The sequence below is a fragment of the Schistocerca nitens genome, chromosome 6, assembly GCF_023898315.1.
Source record: "Schistocerca nitens isolate TAMUIC-IGC-003100 chromosome 6, iqSchNite1.1, whole genome shotgun sequence".
NCBI classification, from domain to species: Eukaryota; Metazoa; Arthropoda; class Insecta; order Orthoptera; family Acrididae; genus Schistocerca; species Schistocerca nitens.
In genome coordinates, this window is record NC_064619.1 from 528,690,357 (window position 1) to 528,704,820 (window position 14,464).

At 40.6% G+C, this 14,464-nt stretch overlaps 1 protein-coding gene across 1 annotated transcript in view; it reads right to left on the minus strand.

Annotated features, from left to right (window-relative positions):
• LOC126262448 (uncharacterized) overlaps positions 1-14,464 on the minus strand; it is a 54,379-nt gene that overhangs the window by 6,002 nt on the left and 33,913 nt on the right. The window contains exons 2-4 of the mRNA XM_049959101.1: positions 9,324-9,603; positions 5,384-5,504; positions 5,148-5,259 (exon numbers count right to left, since the gene is read on the minus strand). Of these exons, the coding sequence (XP_049815058.1) occupies positions 5,152-5,259; positions 5,384-5,504; positions 9,324-9,603 (509 nt within the window). The 3' untranslated portion in view covers positions 5,148-5,151. The remainder of the gene's footprint in view (positions 1-5,147; positions 5,260-5,383; positions 5,505-9,323; positions 9,604-14,464) is intronic.

Below are 14,464 nucleotides of genomic sequence, written 5' to 3' on the forward strand. Positions count from 1 at the left end.
CTCTTTCTGTAATGTGACATAATCCGCACAGTTATATGAGTACTTGGGAGAGAATAGTTTGTTTTGAAGATAAAAAGAATTGGAGAAAAGTCAGAGAGATATCCCGTGAGATGATTTTGACGAAAAAATCCATTTGTGTGATTTTCCTGAATGTCTCTCTTTCCAGCAAGTCATGGTTTTGTTCCGTATATGTTCAAAAGTGAAGATGGATGCCTTTTGATTCATTAGAAATATGTGGCTCCTTGTAGCTGAATTATAATGCTGTAAATGTTTTCACCACCATGATAAGTGTATTTAAAGCACTCTATAGTGTCGACGTTTGTCATATTTTAATAATGAAATTTACTGCAGTCAAAAATTACATAAATGTTGCTTGGGCTGTACTGATGTTGACTGAATAGTCATTTCCCATAGTCCGCGGGATAAGGCTTGGCCAAAGGCTACATCATAATATTGTCACGTCAAAACCCCAATCAAGTCCAAATCCCAAGACAGGGTCATCAAAGAAGTACAACACTTAGCACTGAAAGCACGTTTGTTATTGATAATATCAAATAGCCAGAACAGAACTGAAATTCTGGACTGTGTGCACCTATTTATACAAACCTTAAGTATACCAGAGTATACACATTAGACTTTTCACGAACCTTCCCAAAATGATAAATACTAAATAACGAGTAATTGCTAGTGGTCAGGTTTGAAGTGGTGACAACAGCAAGGCAGCTAACAATGTTAACCACTGTGCCACACTGCACCCATCACAGCTCGTGGCAGCGCTCCCTTTCCTGGAGAGACAATGACCCGCCATTCAGAAATTCTCATTGGAGTCAACTACAACACACTGAATCTAGATCTTGTCAGCGGGCCTCTACATGGTGATGCTCACAGATCCTCCCAGTCTTGTCATGTTGTTACATCCTTTTCACTATGATGAGCACTGAATGTAGCCCTCCTGTCAATGCTTCATAATCATTGTGTGGTGTTCAGTTTCCTTGAACCTCCCATCATCAATCTGCAACTCTGGAGTGTAGCAGGACTTCATACAGAGGACACGGATGATGTAACTGCACTTCTGTCTGCTTGATGAAGGGTCAAAATCCTCGGCTCCGTATGTGACATCTTACAGATGATGGAAGGACACAGTACAGACCAAAGCAGAGCTTTAGTAACTTTTCCAATAGTTCCACTTTCCATACAGGTGTAAAAAGTTATACCAAGTCTCCCGAGTTGCATCTCACTGGCCAATGTTTGGTGTTATGGCACTCTAGGTCTTTCTCTTGGGTGTCCAGCTCCATATGCAAGCCTGTGGTCCTGATGATGAGCTATTTCATGCAGTCGTCCTGAATACCACCCTGTTGAAATGGGAACAGTGTATCAACTGCATATCAAGTGTACTGTTTAAGCCTCGCGACTATGGAGCAGGAAGAACAGTATGAAACCTACAGTGTCTTGCTTTGCTGCGTTGTATGCGAATGTCGCAACAAGCAGTTTCATATTTCAGTCTCTCTGTTAGACATCAACTTACATCAAAAGGACAACTGCCGACAACTTATTAAAGAATTCTGTGAGGCCATTCATCTGTGAATGGCAGACAGTTGTCATCCTGCTACCACAATGTGAAACTACCTTTGATACCAGTATTGACTGGAAAACTTTTCCACACTCAGAGATCATGACATGGGTGCTCTGTGCTTCAAAATAATGTCTTCTACAAGAAGCTTCACAATTTTTGGAGTTTCAGCAGTCGGCACAGCACTGGTGGCAGCATAGCAAGTGAGGCAGTCAGTGCAGACTATTATCTGTTGATCCCATTTGTCAACTACAGGCACAACTCCCCAAGAAGTTGATTCCAATTGCAGTTGGGATTGGTACCAGATGCCCCGAAGGTAATTTCGGCAAGTGCTTCCATCGTCGGCATTCCTTACAGTGACTCACAGTTTCTAACAGATCAGTACAGATCTGGCCAGCGATACCTGCATCTGATTCTGTTTGGAGTCTTGACGAATCCCAGGTGACCATATGTTGGAGTGTCATGGCAATACTTCAGAATGGATGGCTGTAGATGAGCTGGTATAATGAACAGCCATTACAACTCTATTGGCTCATAATTCCTCATATACAATGCTCCACTTATCATCTGGAATTCTAGTTTAATCATTCCCTCCTCCTTCGGATCTTCTAAGGTCTTCAGCAGTGCTGGATCTTCCATCTGTCCAGCACCCATGTCATTTAATGCAGTGATGACAGATTTCATCCACACTACTGTATTTTGCCAAATATCACTGTGACACCATACTCCTGAAGCTGCAGTTCCCATGTCACCAGTCAACCCAATGAATCCTTCACATCAGTCAGCCAGCATAGGAAATGGGGGCCCTGTCACAACAGTGAATGGTTTGCTTTATAAACATGGCTGTAACTTGTTGATGGCCCCAATGATTGCAAGTCATTCTTTTACAGTTGAAGTGTAATCATCTTGGACTTGGACAATACTCTGGAAATATAAGCTATCACCTTTTCAGCACCTTTCCGAATTTGCGCTAGAACTGCATCTATCCCTTAACTGCTAATGCTGGTGTGTAGTTCTGTTTCTGCTCTCTCACCACACAATGTTAGCACTAAAGAAGATGTTAGTGACGCCTTAAACACAAAGAAAGACCATATTTGCACCTAGTTCCAAGAAAATCTGGCATCTCCGTGCAGTAGTTCTTACAAGGGACATGACTGGGACAGAAGTCCTTTAGGAATCACTGGTAGTACAAGCACAGAAAATCTGTGGCAGCTCCTATTTTCTCCAGATAGGGATGGACTCCATTGCCTTCCACTACATGCCCCAAGATTTTCATTGCTTTGGCGGCAAACAGGCAATTTTTCAGATTCATGCGGAGGCCCACAACCTGAACATTCTTCAGTACAGTTGTCAGTCAGCTTAGATGTTCTTTGAATGTCTTCAAAACAATGATGTCATCCAGATAGCAAAGACATGTCAGTCATTTAAGGTGTCAAAGCAGGTTATGCATCAAATGTTTGAAGGTGGCTGGAGCAGTACACAGACCAAATGGTATAACACCAAACCCATAGAGGCTGTCAGGAGTTATGAAAGCAGTCTTTTCCCAGTCAGCCATATCAACCTCGATTTGCCAATAGCCTGTATGTGTGTTTATAGTTTAGAAATACTTTGCTACTTTGCAATCCAGGATGTCGGCATCAAAGCGTAGCAATAGATGGATGCCTTTCTTCGTGATTTTGTTCAGCGATGCAGAAGCATCGTGTGCCAGCCTCCTTCTCCACAATGACCACAGGACAGGTCCACGGACACTCTGAAGGTTCAATGATGTCATCATGCAGCATCTTCTCCACTTCCTCTTGGATAATCTGCCATTCAGCCAGCAACACTGGCTAATTAGTGGATGATCCCCAATGTTGATAAAGTGTTTTGCCATGGACCACTTGGTCTGTCACTCCTCCACTCAGGTTTTCAAAGCACCCAAAAATTGACAGAGAATGGCTGTCACTTGCCAGCCTTGTTCCTTGGTCATTTGGTCAGGCCAGATCTTGTTGGTCATTCAATAGGCCAATAGCAACTTCCTCCCCTGTTTTGTCTGCAGTGGTAGCAGTTCAAAATTCTTTGTCAATGACTCTATTGCTGCACTTTCTGTTCAGTTGTTCCTACACACATACCTTTAGGGACGGGTTGTGGCTGCTCATGACACTTAGCGATCCAAAGTTCTCCTTGACCACATACAGTGTTTATGATCATTGCTGGCGTGTAGATTTTGTTTGTAAGCCCAACAGAAGCTTCAAAGTTTAACAGGGCATCCTGACTGATGACAAACTCATTTTGACGAAGATGGCAGAATAACATCTTCAATGGCAAACAACCACCCAGAGCAATCTTATTTTTGTATGCTTGTTGGAATAGCTTTGTGAATCTGAAGGCTCATACCTTCCACAGTCTATGGCTGCTTATCATGCCTGCAAAAAGTCTCATTCAAGAATAACATTGTCACTGTCAAAACAATGAATTCAAATATATATAATGATCAATATACCTCTTTTTCAACATTCTCTATCATCTCCTGGCGTATGATGCTGACATTCATGACTGCTACCTCTTGTGCAACCGGCCTGACATTTCTGGCTGCTGTATACTGCTAAATTTCTTCTCTTACTATCTGGTGTATCTGAGAGCGATCTCATGGTGGTCTTCACAACTGCCATATGGACCACATTCAGCAGCTGGTCATACCACTTTCATCTAATTCTTTTCTGTTGCATTTCTGCTATTCCCTGACACCACTTTATGATTTCCTCTGTCACTGTGACATCCTTTACTAAAAGGGCTTAGTGCATGCTTTCTGTAACTCCTTTCATTAAATGTGAGATTTTGTTGGCTTTTGTCAGGTTCGGATTTACAATGAGGTATAGGGCCAAAACATTCTGTATATTCTTCTGTGTCATTTCCCCATGACATTGGGCCCTGTTCTTCAACTGTTCTTCCACTCTGGAGTTCCTGATGGTTGCCACTGAATTTTTCCTTCAGTTTGGCCTGGAGTATCTTCTTTTCATTGTTCTCAAACCACTGCAGGGTTATGCTGTCCAAGTAAACAGGCACATTTGCCACAAATCACCTCATCCCACCTATTGTATTTCATGACTTGACTGAATCCAGTCACTTTGTCACTCTAAGTAGAGTAGACCCAGAAGAAGGCCACTGCAACTGTGACCGAAACGCTGGTTTTTCTCCAGCAGCAGTAGTTTTATACATTATGACATGGTACCATACCCAGACAACTTTTACGTCCACAGCTCAATTGTCAAAAGAAGCACTACATTCTGGAAAAGTGTGGGTATCAGAGGATTTTAGGATTTTGGAAAATATATATCTCAAAGAAAAGAATAGGAATGAGAACCCATACTCTGATACATGCTCTTTCACTGAATAAAATATTCTGTAGTATTTTCTTGTGAGCAATAATCTTCTTGTGAATTAAACTGTTGGTACAGAACTTTTGAAAAATAAAATCAAAATTACTTATGAAATAATGAGCGGAACATTTCCGTAACATGATACATTAACGTTAATTTACTGTCACATATCACTACAAAAACTCATACTAGGCAAAACTCATCTACTTTATACGTACTGATTCACAGATTTTCCCATTTGTTACATTCAATAACTTTCCTGAGCTGATCCTCCACATGACTGTAAAAGTTCTCAGTACCTTCAATCTTGTCAAGGTTTCGTTCTAGCATCTAAAATAGGAGAAGCATTTGTTATTACTTTGTAACAACAATAACTCATTCAAATGAAAATTTTAAGCTAATTATTCCAGTCTTTGCAATTTGCATGACAAATGTTGGAGTGAAAGGTCCTTACCACTATGTTTGTATATCCAAGGGCCTCTGATAGTCGTAACTTAAATTTCATGAGGCCATCTGGTAACTCAGATTTGTGTAAACAAACAGTTGAATCCAGTACTTCTACATTTATCTGTGTGCTGAAAAGAAGGACATTGTATGTTACTGGTATCAGGCATATAAATTTCAAAGGCATGTGTGTAACCTAACGTACATGAAGATAATAAACCAGCTATAAATAAAAAAATTACAAATAATCAGAAATCAAAGGGTAGACACTATCTTGCTTTTATGTGTTTTAAATTGTGCCACTTGTCATGCAAATGAGAACTAGCTAATCTAACTGTATTTCAATTTCTTTAGTATATAGCTGTTCTGTTACAAGGAGAGAGGGATATAAATGTGTGGCCTTGCTTCTAGAAGCTCTGTTGATGATGGTGACACTTAAATATGTCCTAAAGCATGTGACTTAAATATAAAATAGTCACTTCAGGATAAACCCAACACTGCAACTGCAGTGTGTAGTTCAAGTCAGCAGATGAACAAGTGATTCAGTCATCTAATCAACCGTATATTTTCAAAAATAGATATGTGATACAACTCAAGTCTTCTACAAGGGTTAGCAAGATACAGAAAAGTAACGTGTGATTATAATTAAAGTACAGCTACTCACAGAGATCCAGTGTGGGTTAGTAATTATTGTATATCTACATCTACATTTATACTCCGCAAGCCACCCAACGGTGTGTGGCGGAGGGCACCCTACGTGCCACTGTCATTACCTCCCTTTCGTGTTCCAGTCGCGTATGGTTCGCGGGAAGAACGACTGTCTGAAAGCCTCCGTGCGCACTCGAATCTCTCTAATTTTACATTCGTGATCTCCTCGGGAGGTATAAGTAGGGGGAAGCAATATATTCGATACCTCATCCAGAAACGCACCCTCTCGAAACCTGGCGAGCAAGCTACACCGCGATGCAGAGTGCCTCTCTTGCAGAGTCTGCCACTTGAGTGTATTAAACATCTCCGTAACGCTATCACGGTTACCAAATAACCCTGTGACGAAACGCGCCGCTCTTCTTTGGATCTTCTCTATCTCCTCCGTCAACCCGATCTGGTACGGATCCCACACTGATGAGCAATACTCAAGTAAAGGTCGAACGAGTGTTTTGTAAGCCACCTCCTTTGTTGATGGACTACATTTTCTAAGCACTCTCCCAATGAATCTCAACCTGGTACCCGCCTTACCAACAATTAATTTTATATGATCATTCCACTTCAAATCGTTCCGCACGCATACTCCCAGATATTTTACAGAAGTAACTGCTACCAGTGTTTGTTCTGCTATCATATAATCATACAATAAAGGATCCTTCTTTCTGTGTATTCGCAATACATTACATTTGTCTATGTTAAGGGACAGTTGCCACTCCCTGCACCAAGTGCCTATCCGCTGCAGATCATCCTGCATTTCGCTGCAATTTTCTAATGCTGCAACTTCTGTGTATACTACAGCATCATCCGCGAAAAGCCGCATGGAACTTCCGACACTATCTACTAGGTCATTTATATATATTGTGAAAAGCAATGGTCCCATAACACTCCCCTGTGGCACGCCAGAGGTTACTTTAACGTCTGTAGACGTCTCTCCATTGATAACAACATGCTGTGTTCTGTTTGCTAAAAACTCTTCAATCCAGCCACACAGCTGGTCTGATATTCCGTAGGCTCTTACTTTGTTTATCAGGCGACAGTGCGGAACTGTATCGAACGCCTTCCGGGGAGCCGGTATCTAATATTTTCTGGGTCTCGTGAACAAATAAAGCGAGTTGGGTCTCACACGATCGCTGTTTACGGAATCCATGTTGATTCCTACAGAGTAGATTCTGGGTTTCCAAAAACGACATGATACTCGAGCAAAAAACATGTTCTAAAATTCTACAACAGATCGACGTCAGAGATATAGGTCTATAGTTTTGCGCATCTGCTCGACGACCCTTCTTGAAGACTGGGACTACCTGTGCTCTTTTCCAATCATTTGGAACCCTTTCCTCTAGAGACTTGCGGTACACGGCTGTTAGAAGGGGGGCAAGTTCTTTCGTGTACTCTGTGTAGAGTCGAATTGGTATCCCGTCAGGTCCAGTGGACTTTCCTCTGTTGAATGATTCCAGTTGCTTTTCTATTCCTTGGACACTTATTTCAATGTCAGCCATTTTTTCGTTTGTGCGAGGATTTAGAGAAGGAACTGCAGTGCGGTCTTCCTCTGTGAAACAGCTTTGGAAAAAGGTGTTTAGTATTTCAGCTTTACGTGTGTCATCCTCTGTTTCAATGCCATCATCATCCCGGAGTGTCTGGATATGCTGTTTCGAGCCACTTACTGATTTAACGTAAGACCAGAACTTCCTAGGATTTTCTGTCAAGTCAGTACATAGAATTTTACTTTCGAATTCACTGAACGCTTCACGCATAGCCCTCCTTACGCTAACTTTGACATCGTTTAGCTTCTGTTTGTCTGAGAGGTTTTGGCTGCGTTTAAACTTGGAGTGAAGCTCTCTTTGCTTTCGCAGTAGTTTCCGAACTTTGTTGTTGTACCACGGTGGGTTTTAACCGTCCCTCACAGTTTTACTCGGCACGTACCTGTCTAAAACGCATTTTACAATTGCCTTGAACTTTTTCCATAAACACTCAACATTGTCAGTGTCGGAACAGAAAATATCTGAAACTCAGATATTCTGATGTGTTAATGTGGAACCAATTTACACTGGAAAAAATTAGTTCCAATTTTGACCAACAGGTGCAAATCTGGCACTGTGAATGCAAGAAAGATGTTTCCATACATAATGGATTAATAACGGGACACGGGCAGAAGAGGTCAAAAACAAGTGAGAAAGGCACAATGTTGATTTTATTATTTACCACTGCTTACATAATTTGTTCAATATGGGCACTACTGTACAGTGCCACATTTGCATCTGGTGGTCAAAATAGGAAATAATTTTTTCCGAAGTAAATTGGTTCTGCATTTGCATGTCTACCAAGTTCCACTGGCTTATGATAATTACACCCCACAATGGAACTCTGTGAGCAGCTGCACATTAATTATAGCCACCCAGTACATGGAAAGAACAAATACTTAGCGACTGGGAATTTGAGCAATAGTCTATAGTTGAGTCTGCCTAAGTAGATCCCTGACAGCTAGCTGCACTGTTGCCGGCTCTCAACTGCTAAACGCAAATGGCTGCAGGTAGAAACAGCAGCAGTATATAGAGCTGTGACAACTCTGTAGCTTTGCCATACAAATGTTTACAAAACTGCATTGCGTGACTGGTTGAGGTAGTCATGCAAAGTTGTTGCGTCCAGATCACTGCAACTGTCAAAGATTTTCTTACACCAATCAACTACAGGAATAAAATTCCTAATTTTACATCTATTACTTCTACAGCAGGTATAGTGTTTTCTGTTGAGATTCAGAAGAGATCCTGCTACTGAGTTTAAAAAGAGTATGGAGACTGGTGTTGTAGGAATAGTATACGTAAACACCAGCAACACCTGTCACTTTGTTTCAGCTGCTCTCCTGGCCCCACTGGGTATGCTCTTAATAGAGACCAATCTCATCACTGAGGATCCTGATAAACTTCTATACATCTATTTCTTAAATTTATTTTACAACACTAGGTAACCATTCTTCCTAAAGGAACACTTTGGATCTGACACTGAATGGTTGAGACAGTCTGTGTTCCTTATCAAAGTGTGGAAGAAAAAGACTATATAAATATAATGCTGCAGGGGAAAAAATTGGGAAACACAGTTATTTCTGAAATTATTATGTTTGAATGCATCACAGCAGTTTCTAGCATTCATGATTGCTTTATACGAAAGTAAATAGAGACTACAGGATACACACAGAGATATCAGTCAGCACTTATAAATCAAAAACATTTTCAAATGACAGTTATAATTACCCATCTGATGCTTCAGCTGTTATTCCTGCTATGTAAATATGTGGCACACTAAATTCACATTTTACTCTGCTTAGTTTTAAAGTTCCAGCAAGATTTTTCATGGCCATTAAAACATTGCAGAGTTGCTCTCTTCTTTGCAAATGAAGTTCCAACTTTGGTTTCCAAATTTTCAACAAATTCATTTCCTTCAAAAGTTCAGTTTGAACAATGTTTGGTCCCTCTATCTGAACAGCAGACAGTAACAAGCAAAAACGTGAATTATGCCGAATTCGCTGTTTCCCTGTGAATAATGTGAAGCTGGTTATGAATACAAATACCATGTTAAGAAAATCCACTGAAATTACATGCAAAGATGAGGACAGCTGCTACACAAAAAATTGGTAACATATGCAAAATTTCCAATCAGACCACTACTGTTTGTGGAAACTGCAAACCAAGGACAAGGCATATCATTACAATGAAATTTACTGCACAGTTTAGAGACATGACAAAACACCAGTGGTTAGAGCAAACCAAAACACTTGGCATTTGTCCGCTGCATCGCTCAACAATGCAGTCTGTCCAACTGCGTTCACCGCTGTTGCGTCTAACACATACATTGTCATCACTGAGGGACAAGTTGAAGTGGGACTTTTATGAAAACATTACAGTTTGTCATTCCCAAATGCCAGTGATGGTGCGTGCCCTGCGTACGCAACCCCCCCCCCCACCCCGCCCCACCCCAAACACACACACACACACACACACACACACACACACACACACACACACACACACTGAGGTGCTGGAGGCTTCTGGTCAACGGAAGTCAATACAATGGCAAGCATGTCACCAGTCCAGCCCTCAGCAGGCAAAGCCGAATCATCTGTGCGGACATGTCCATACTATTGGTAGTGCTCTGACAATGAGCCAACACTATGTGTGAAGCACTGTTCTGTCATTTACAGTCATGTGGTCTAGTTGGCAGTTATCCTATGCTCTGGTCACACTGTGTGATCCAGTACTTGCTCGTCGCAGTGTATGACCCTGTTCTATCCACGGGTTCTACATACATATTACTGCCATAGAAGTGTGCCCTGTACATGTGACAACATCACAGTATGATAAAACTGTTTCTCAGAAACAAATCATTCTGCTCTGTTCATACTAACTCACATGCAGATATTGTGCCCTTTGATGTCAACAAGGCAGATCGGCACACGCTTGCATGTTTCCACTTCAGCTGACCGCTCTGCACCAACTGAATGTGGCATAGCACCAACCTGTCTGTTCTCTCAAAAGAAGGTGTTTCTGGGCCCATGTGCAAGCCATTTCTCTGCATTCTTAGCGACCTATTATGGTTCCATTGTTCTCCACAAACTTCTATTTTGGAGTCATTCAGACCACTCATTCTAAGCATTGCAATGTTCATAAATTGGAATGTAGTCTTCAACAGGACATATACTGTGACAGTATACAAAACATGAATTGAGCAACTGACTAATGGAAATCAAGCAAGAAGTTAAATACAGCACAGCACTCCAACACAAAGTTTTCAGATACACTATGAACTAGTGGTAATATGATAACCTCAATATTACATACAAGTGGTCTTGTTAATAATGTAGAAGTATACGATAGATTTCTGAGCAGTGAATGCGCTCCATTAGTGATTAATGTATTTCAATAGTAAGTAAATGCAATGGGAGTAGAGGGCACAAGAGTTTTGTGGTATGATTACCCTCCATCACCCCATCCATGAAGAAGATTTCGAGCATCACACCAATGGACTTGTTACGGAAAGTTGATGAAACAGCTGGGAATCAAGTGCTGAATTAGCCAAGTCTGGCCAGAATGTTCCTTCTAGAATGTTGTACAATGTTCCAGAACCTTCCAGAAGATTCAAGAAATTTTTCAGAATCTTTCACTGTTCTGTTTTGTTGGGGATACAATCCAGCTCAACAGGGTGTATATAGGCGAAGGTGAGGCACGTGCATAAACTTACTTTTGCAAATCAGTTAAATAGGATCAAGGAAAAGTGAAAGTCATAAAAAGTGAAATAAATTTAAGGCAAAGTGAATAGCTTGAGGTAGTGAAAAATGACTTAGTGGAATTTTGGCATGTTAAGTAATATTAACAGAGTGGGATCATTGTTACCATTGTCAAACATTATTGAATAGTTCAGTGAATTTAAGAGTATTTAGTATTTTTGAGCATTCAAGAGTATTTTTGAGTGTAACACTCTTAAATATTTACCTTTTTTTTTTAAAAAAAGTTAATTTTTACTACATTTTCAAGTTATCTTTAATATCTTCAGAAACCCAATGAAAATGAAGGCCAAGTACAGCAGTTTTTTCTTTTTTTCAGCTAGTTCAAAATAAATGGATAGGAAACGGTTGTTATTGGAATAAAATTCCATTATCAATAGTTGACAATAATTTCATTACATAACAAAATTACAAAAAAGATAACTGCATGGAGTCTGACAATAATCTTGGTACAATGTGAACAGAACTACCTGCTGTTCTTCACCACTCTGTGAGACAGTTATTTTGTAGTAGTTTACTATACAACAACAACACATATTTTATCAGCACACTGTCTTTTGGAATTTTCATTCACACAGAAGAGATGTGTTTAGCTTGCTTATAGGGTCATTTTACGTTAAATGTAATGCAGTTTCCGGTGGTTTTATTGAGTAACAGCAAAGGTGTTACAAGTTTCCTGACATACGGTGTCAGTAATCTTCTGCACATTATGATGTTAAGACATATGGTATGTTACAATCTACATCTACAGCCATACTCTGAAAAACCACTGTGAAGTGCATGGCAGGGGTACTTCCTATGGATTACATAGGGAATAGAGAAAGAATGATTTCAAATGGCTCTGTTTGTACCATAATTAGCCTGATCTTGTCTCCATGGTCAAAGGAACAATTTGTAGGGGGCTACAGGAAATTTCTAAATTTCTCACTTAACTGAGGTTCGTGGAATTTTGTTAGTAGGCTTTTGCAAGGAAGTTGGCGACTATCTTTCAGTTTCTGTCAGTTCAGTTTTTCAGAATTTCCATAACACTCCCCCATGAGTCAAATGGACTTATCACCATTTGTGCTTCCCTTTTTTGTTACTCCTATCTAACATGTGCCTCACACACTTGACCAATACCGAGTGAGGTGGCACAGTTGTTAGCACACTGGACTTGCATTTGGGAGGACGATGGTTCAATCCCACATCCAGCCATCCTGATTTAGGTTTTCCATGATTTCCCTAAATCTGCTTCAGGCAAATGCCTGCCTTTGAAAGGGCACAGCCGACTTCCTTCCCTAATCTGATGAGACCAATGGCCTCGTAGTTTGGTCTCATCCCCCAAATCAACCCCAACTTGACCAATACTGTAGGAATGGTTACACTGATTTTTGTAAGCAGTTGCCTTTGTGGAATTATAGCATTTTCTCAGGATCCTACCAAATGGGCTAAGGGCTACCACCTATCAAGCCTATGTGATCTTTCCACTTGAAATCCTCGCAAATAGTTACATCCAATTAGTTGTGTGAGTTGACTGATTCCAATTGTGACTCACTCTCACTGATACTGTAGTCACAGTGTTTCTGAATTTTGTGTAGTGCACAATTCCACATTTCTTAACATTTAAGACAGGTTGCCAATCTTTGTCCCACTTTGAAATCTTGTCAACATCTGATAGAATATTTGCGCAGCTTTTCTGCAACAGTACTTCATTATAAATAACTGCACCATCTGCGGAAAGTCTGAGGTCACTATTAATATTGCCTACCAGACCATTAATACATAACATGAACAGCAAGGCTCCCATCATGTTTGGCTCTGAGCACTATGGGACTCAACTGCTGAGGTCATTAGTCCCCTAGAACTTAGAACTAGTTAAACCTAACTAACCTAAGGACATCACAAACATCCATGCCCGAGGCAGGATTCGAACCTGCGACCGTAGCGGTCTCGCGGTTCCAGACTGCAGCGCCTTTAACCGCACGACCACTTCGGCCGGCCCCATCATGTTTCCCTGGGACTTGCTTGAAGTCATGTGTACATCTGTCAGTGACTCTCCATTGAAGATAACATGCTGCGACCTTCCCGCCAATAAATTCTCAATTATTCAGACACAGATTTCATTTGATATCCCAACTGATCATACATTTGTTCATAAGCATTGGAATGGTATCAAGTCAAATGCCCTTCAGAAGTCAAAAAATACCACCATATTTCATGACTTTCAGTATGTCATGTGAGAACATTATATGTTGGGTTTTGCTGACTGATAATTTCGGAATACATGCTGCCTGGCATGGATGGAGTCATTATTTGCGAGACACCATCTTAGATTGGAAATCAGAATATATTCTAAAATTTAAGAACACCTCATTTGTTCTATATCAAACAATGATTAGTCAAAGTCACACAATCTGGACCACTAAGCTTGGATTTCTGCCATTTTATCAATCATTAACATTGGTGACCACATACCTGCCATTGAGAATGGGAATTTGAAATGGAGCCTGGTATGGCATTTCTGAGCACACTTCCTGATGACGGACTGAGTATTACTGAAGAATTCATTACAAAGTGATAGTTGAATTATGTCATTTTACAGCACTGACCAGGAACAATGAGCTGATGAATTCTTGGCTACTGTGCAGCTGAAAAACAACACTGCATTTCATGTTCATTATTACCATTTACTGTCAGCTTCAGGAAGCCAGTCTACAAGGAAGCAAAAATGTCTGCAATAAAGCTCCTTCACAAACATCAACTGTTCTGCTGTCGGTATCAGTTGTAACAGCATATATGTAACATATTCCAATTAGTCAGTATTTTCATCAGCCAGGGGGGGGGGGGGGGGGGGGGAGACACACAGTGTTACCTGCAACACTTTCAAGAACAAAGAGTAACCAAATCAAATAAAAACCCAAGTTTCTAACACGTGTACCATCTGATGGGGGATAAGCAGCACAGCTGCCTGAATGTACAAGGGCTGAACCAAAATGAATAAAAAAAGTGGTTTAACTCCTTTATTAGATTGTGGAGAGCATTCAAATTATTGCCCCACATGGTTTCCATCAAAAGCACAGTTACTGAACCCAATTCTTAAATCGTCTAAACAGGCAAGTGTACATTGTCATTTAA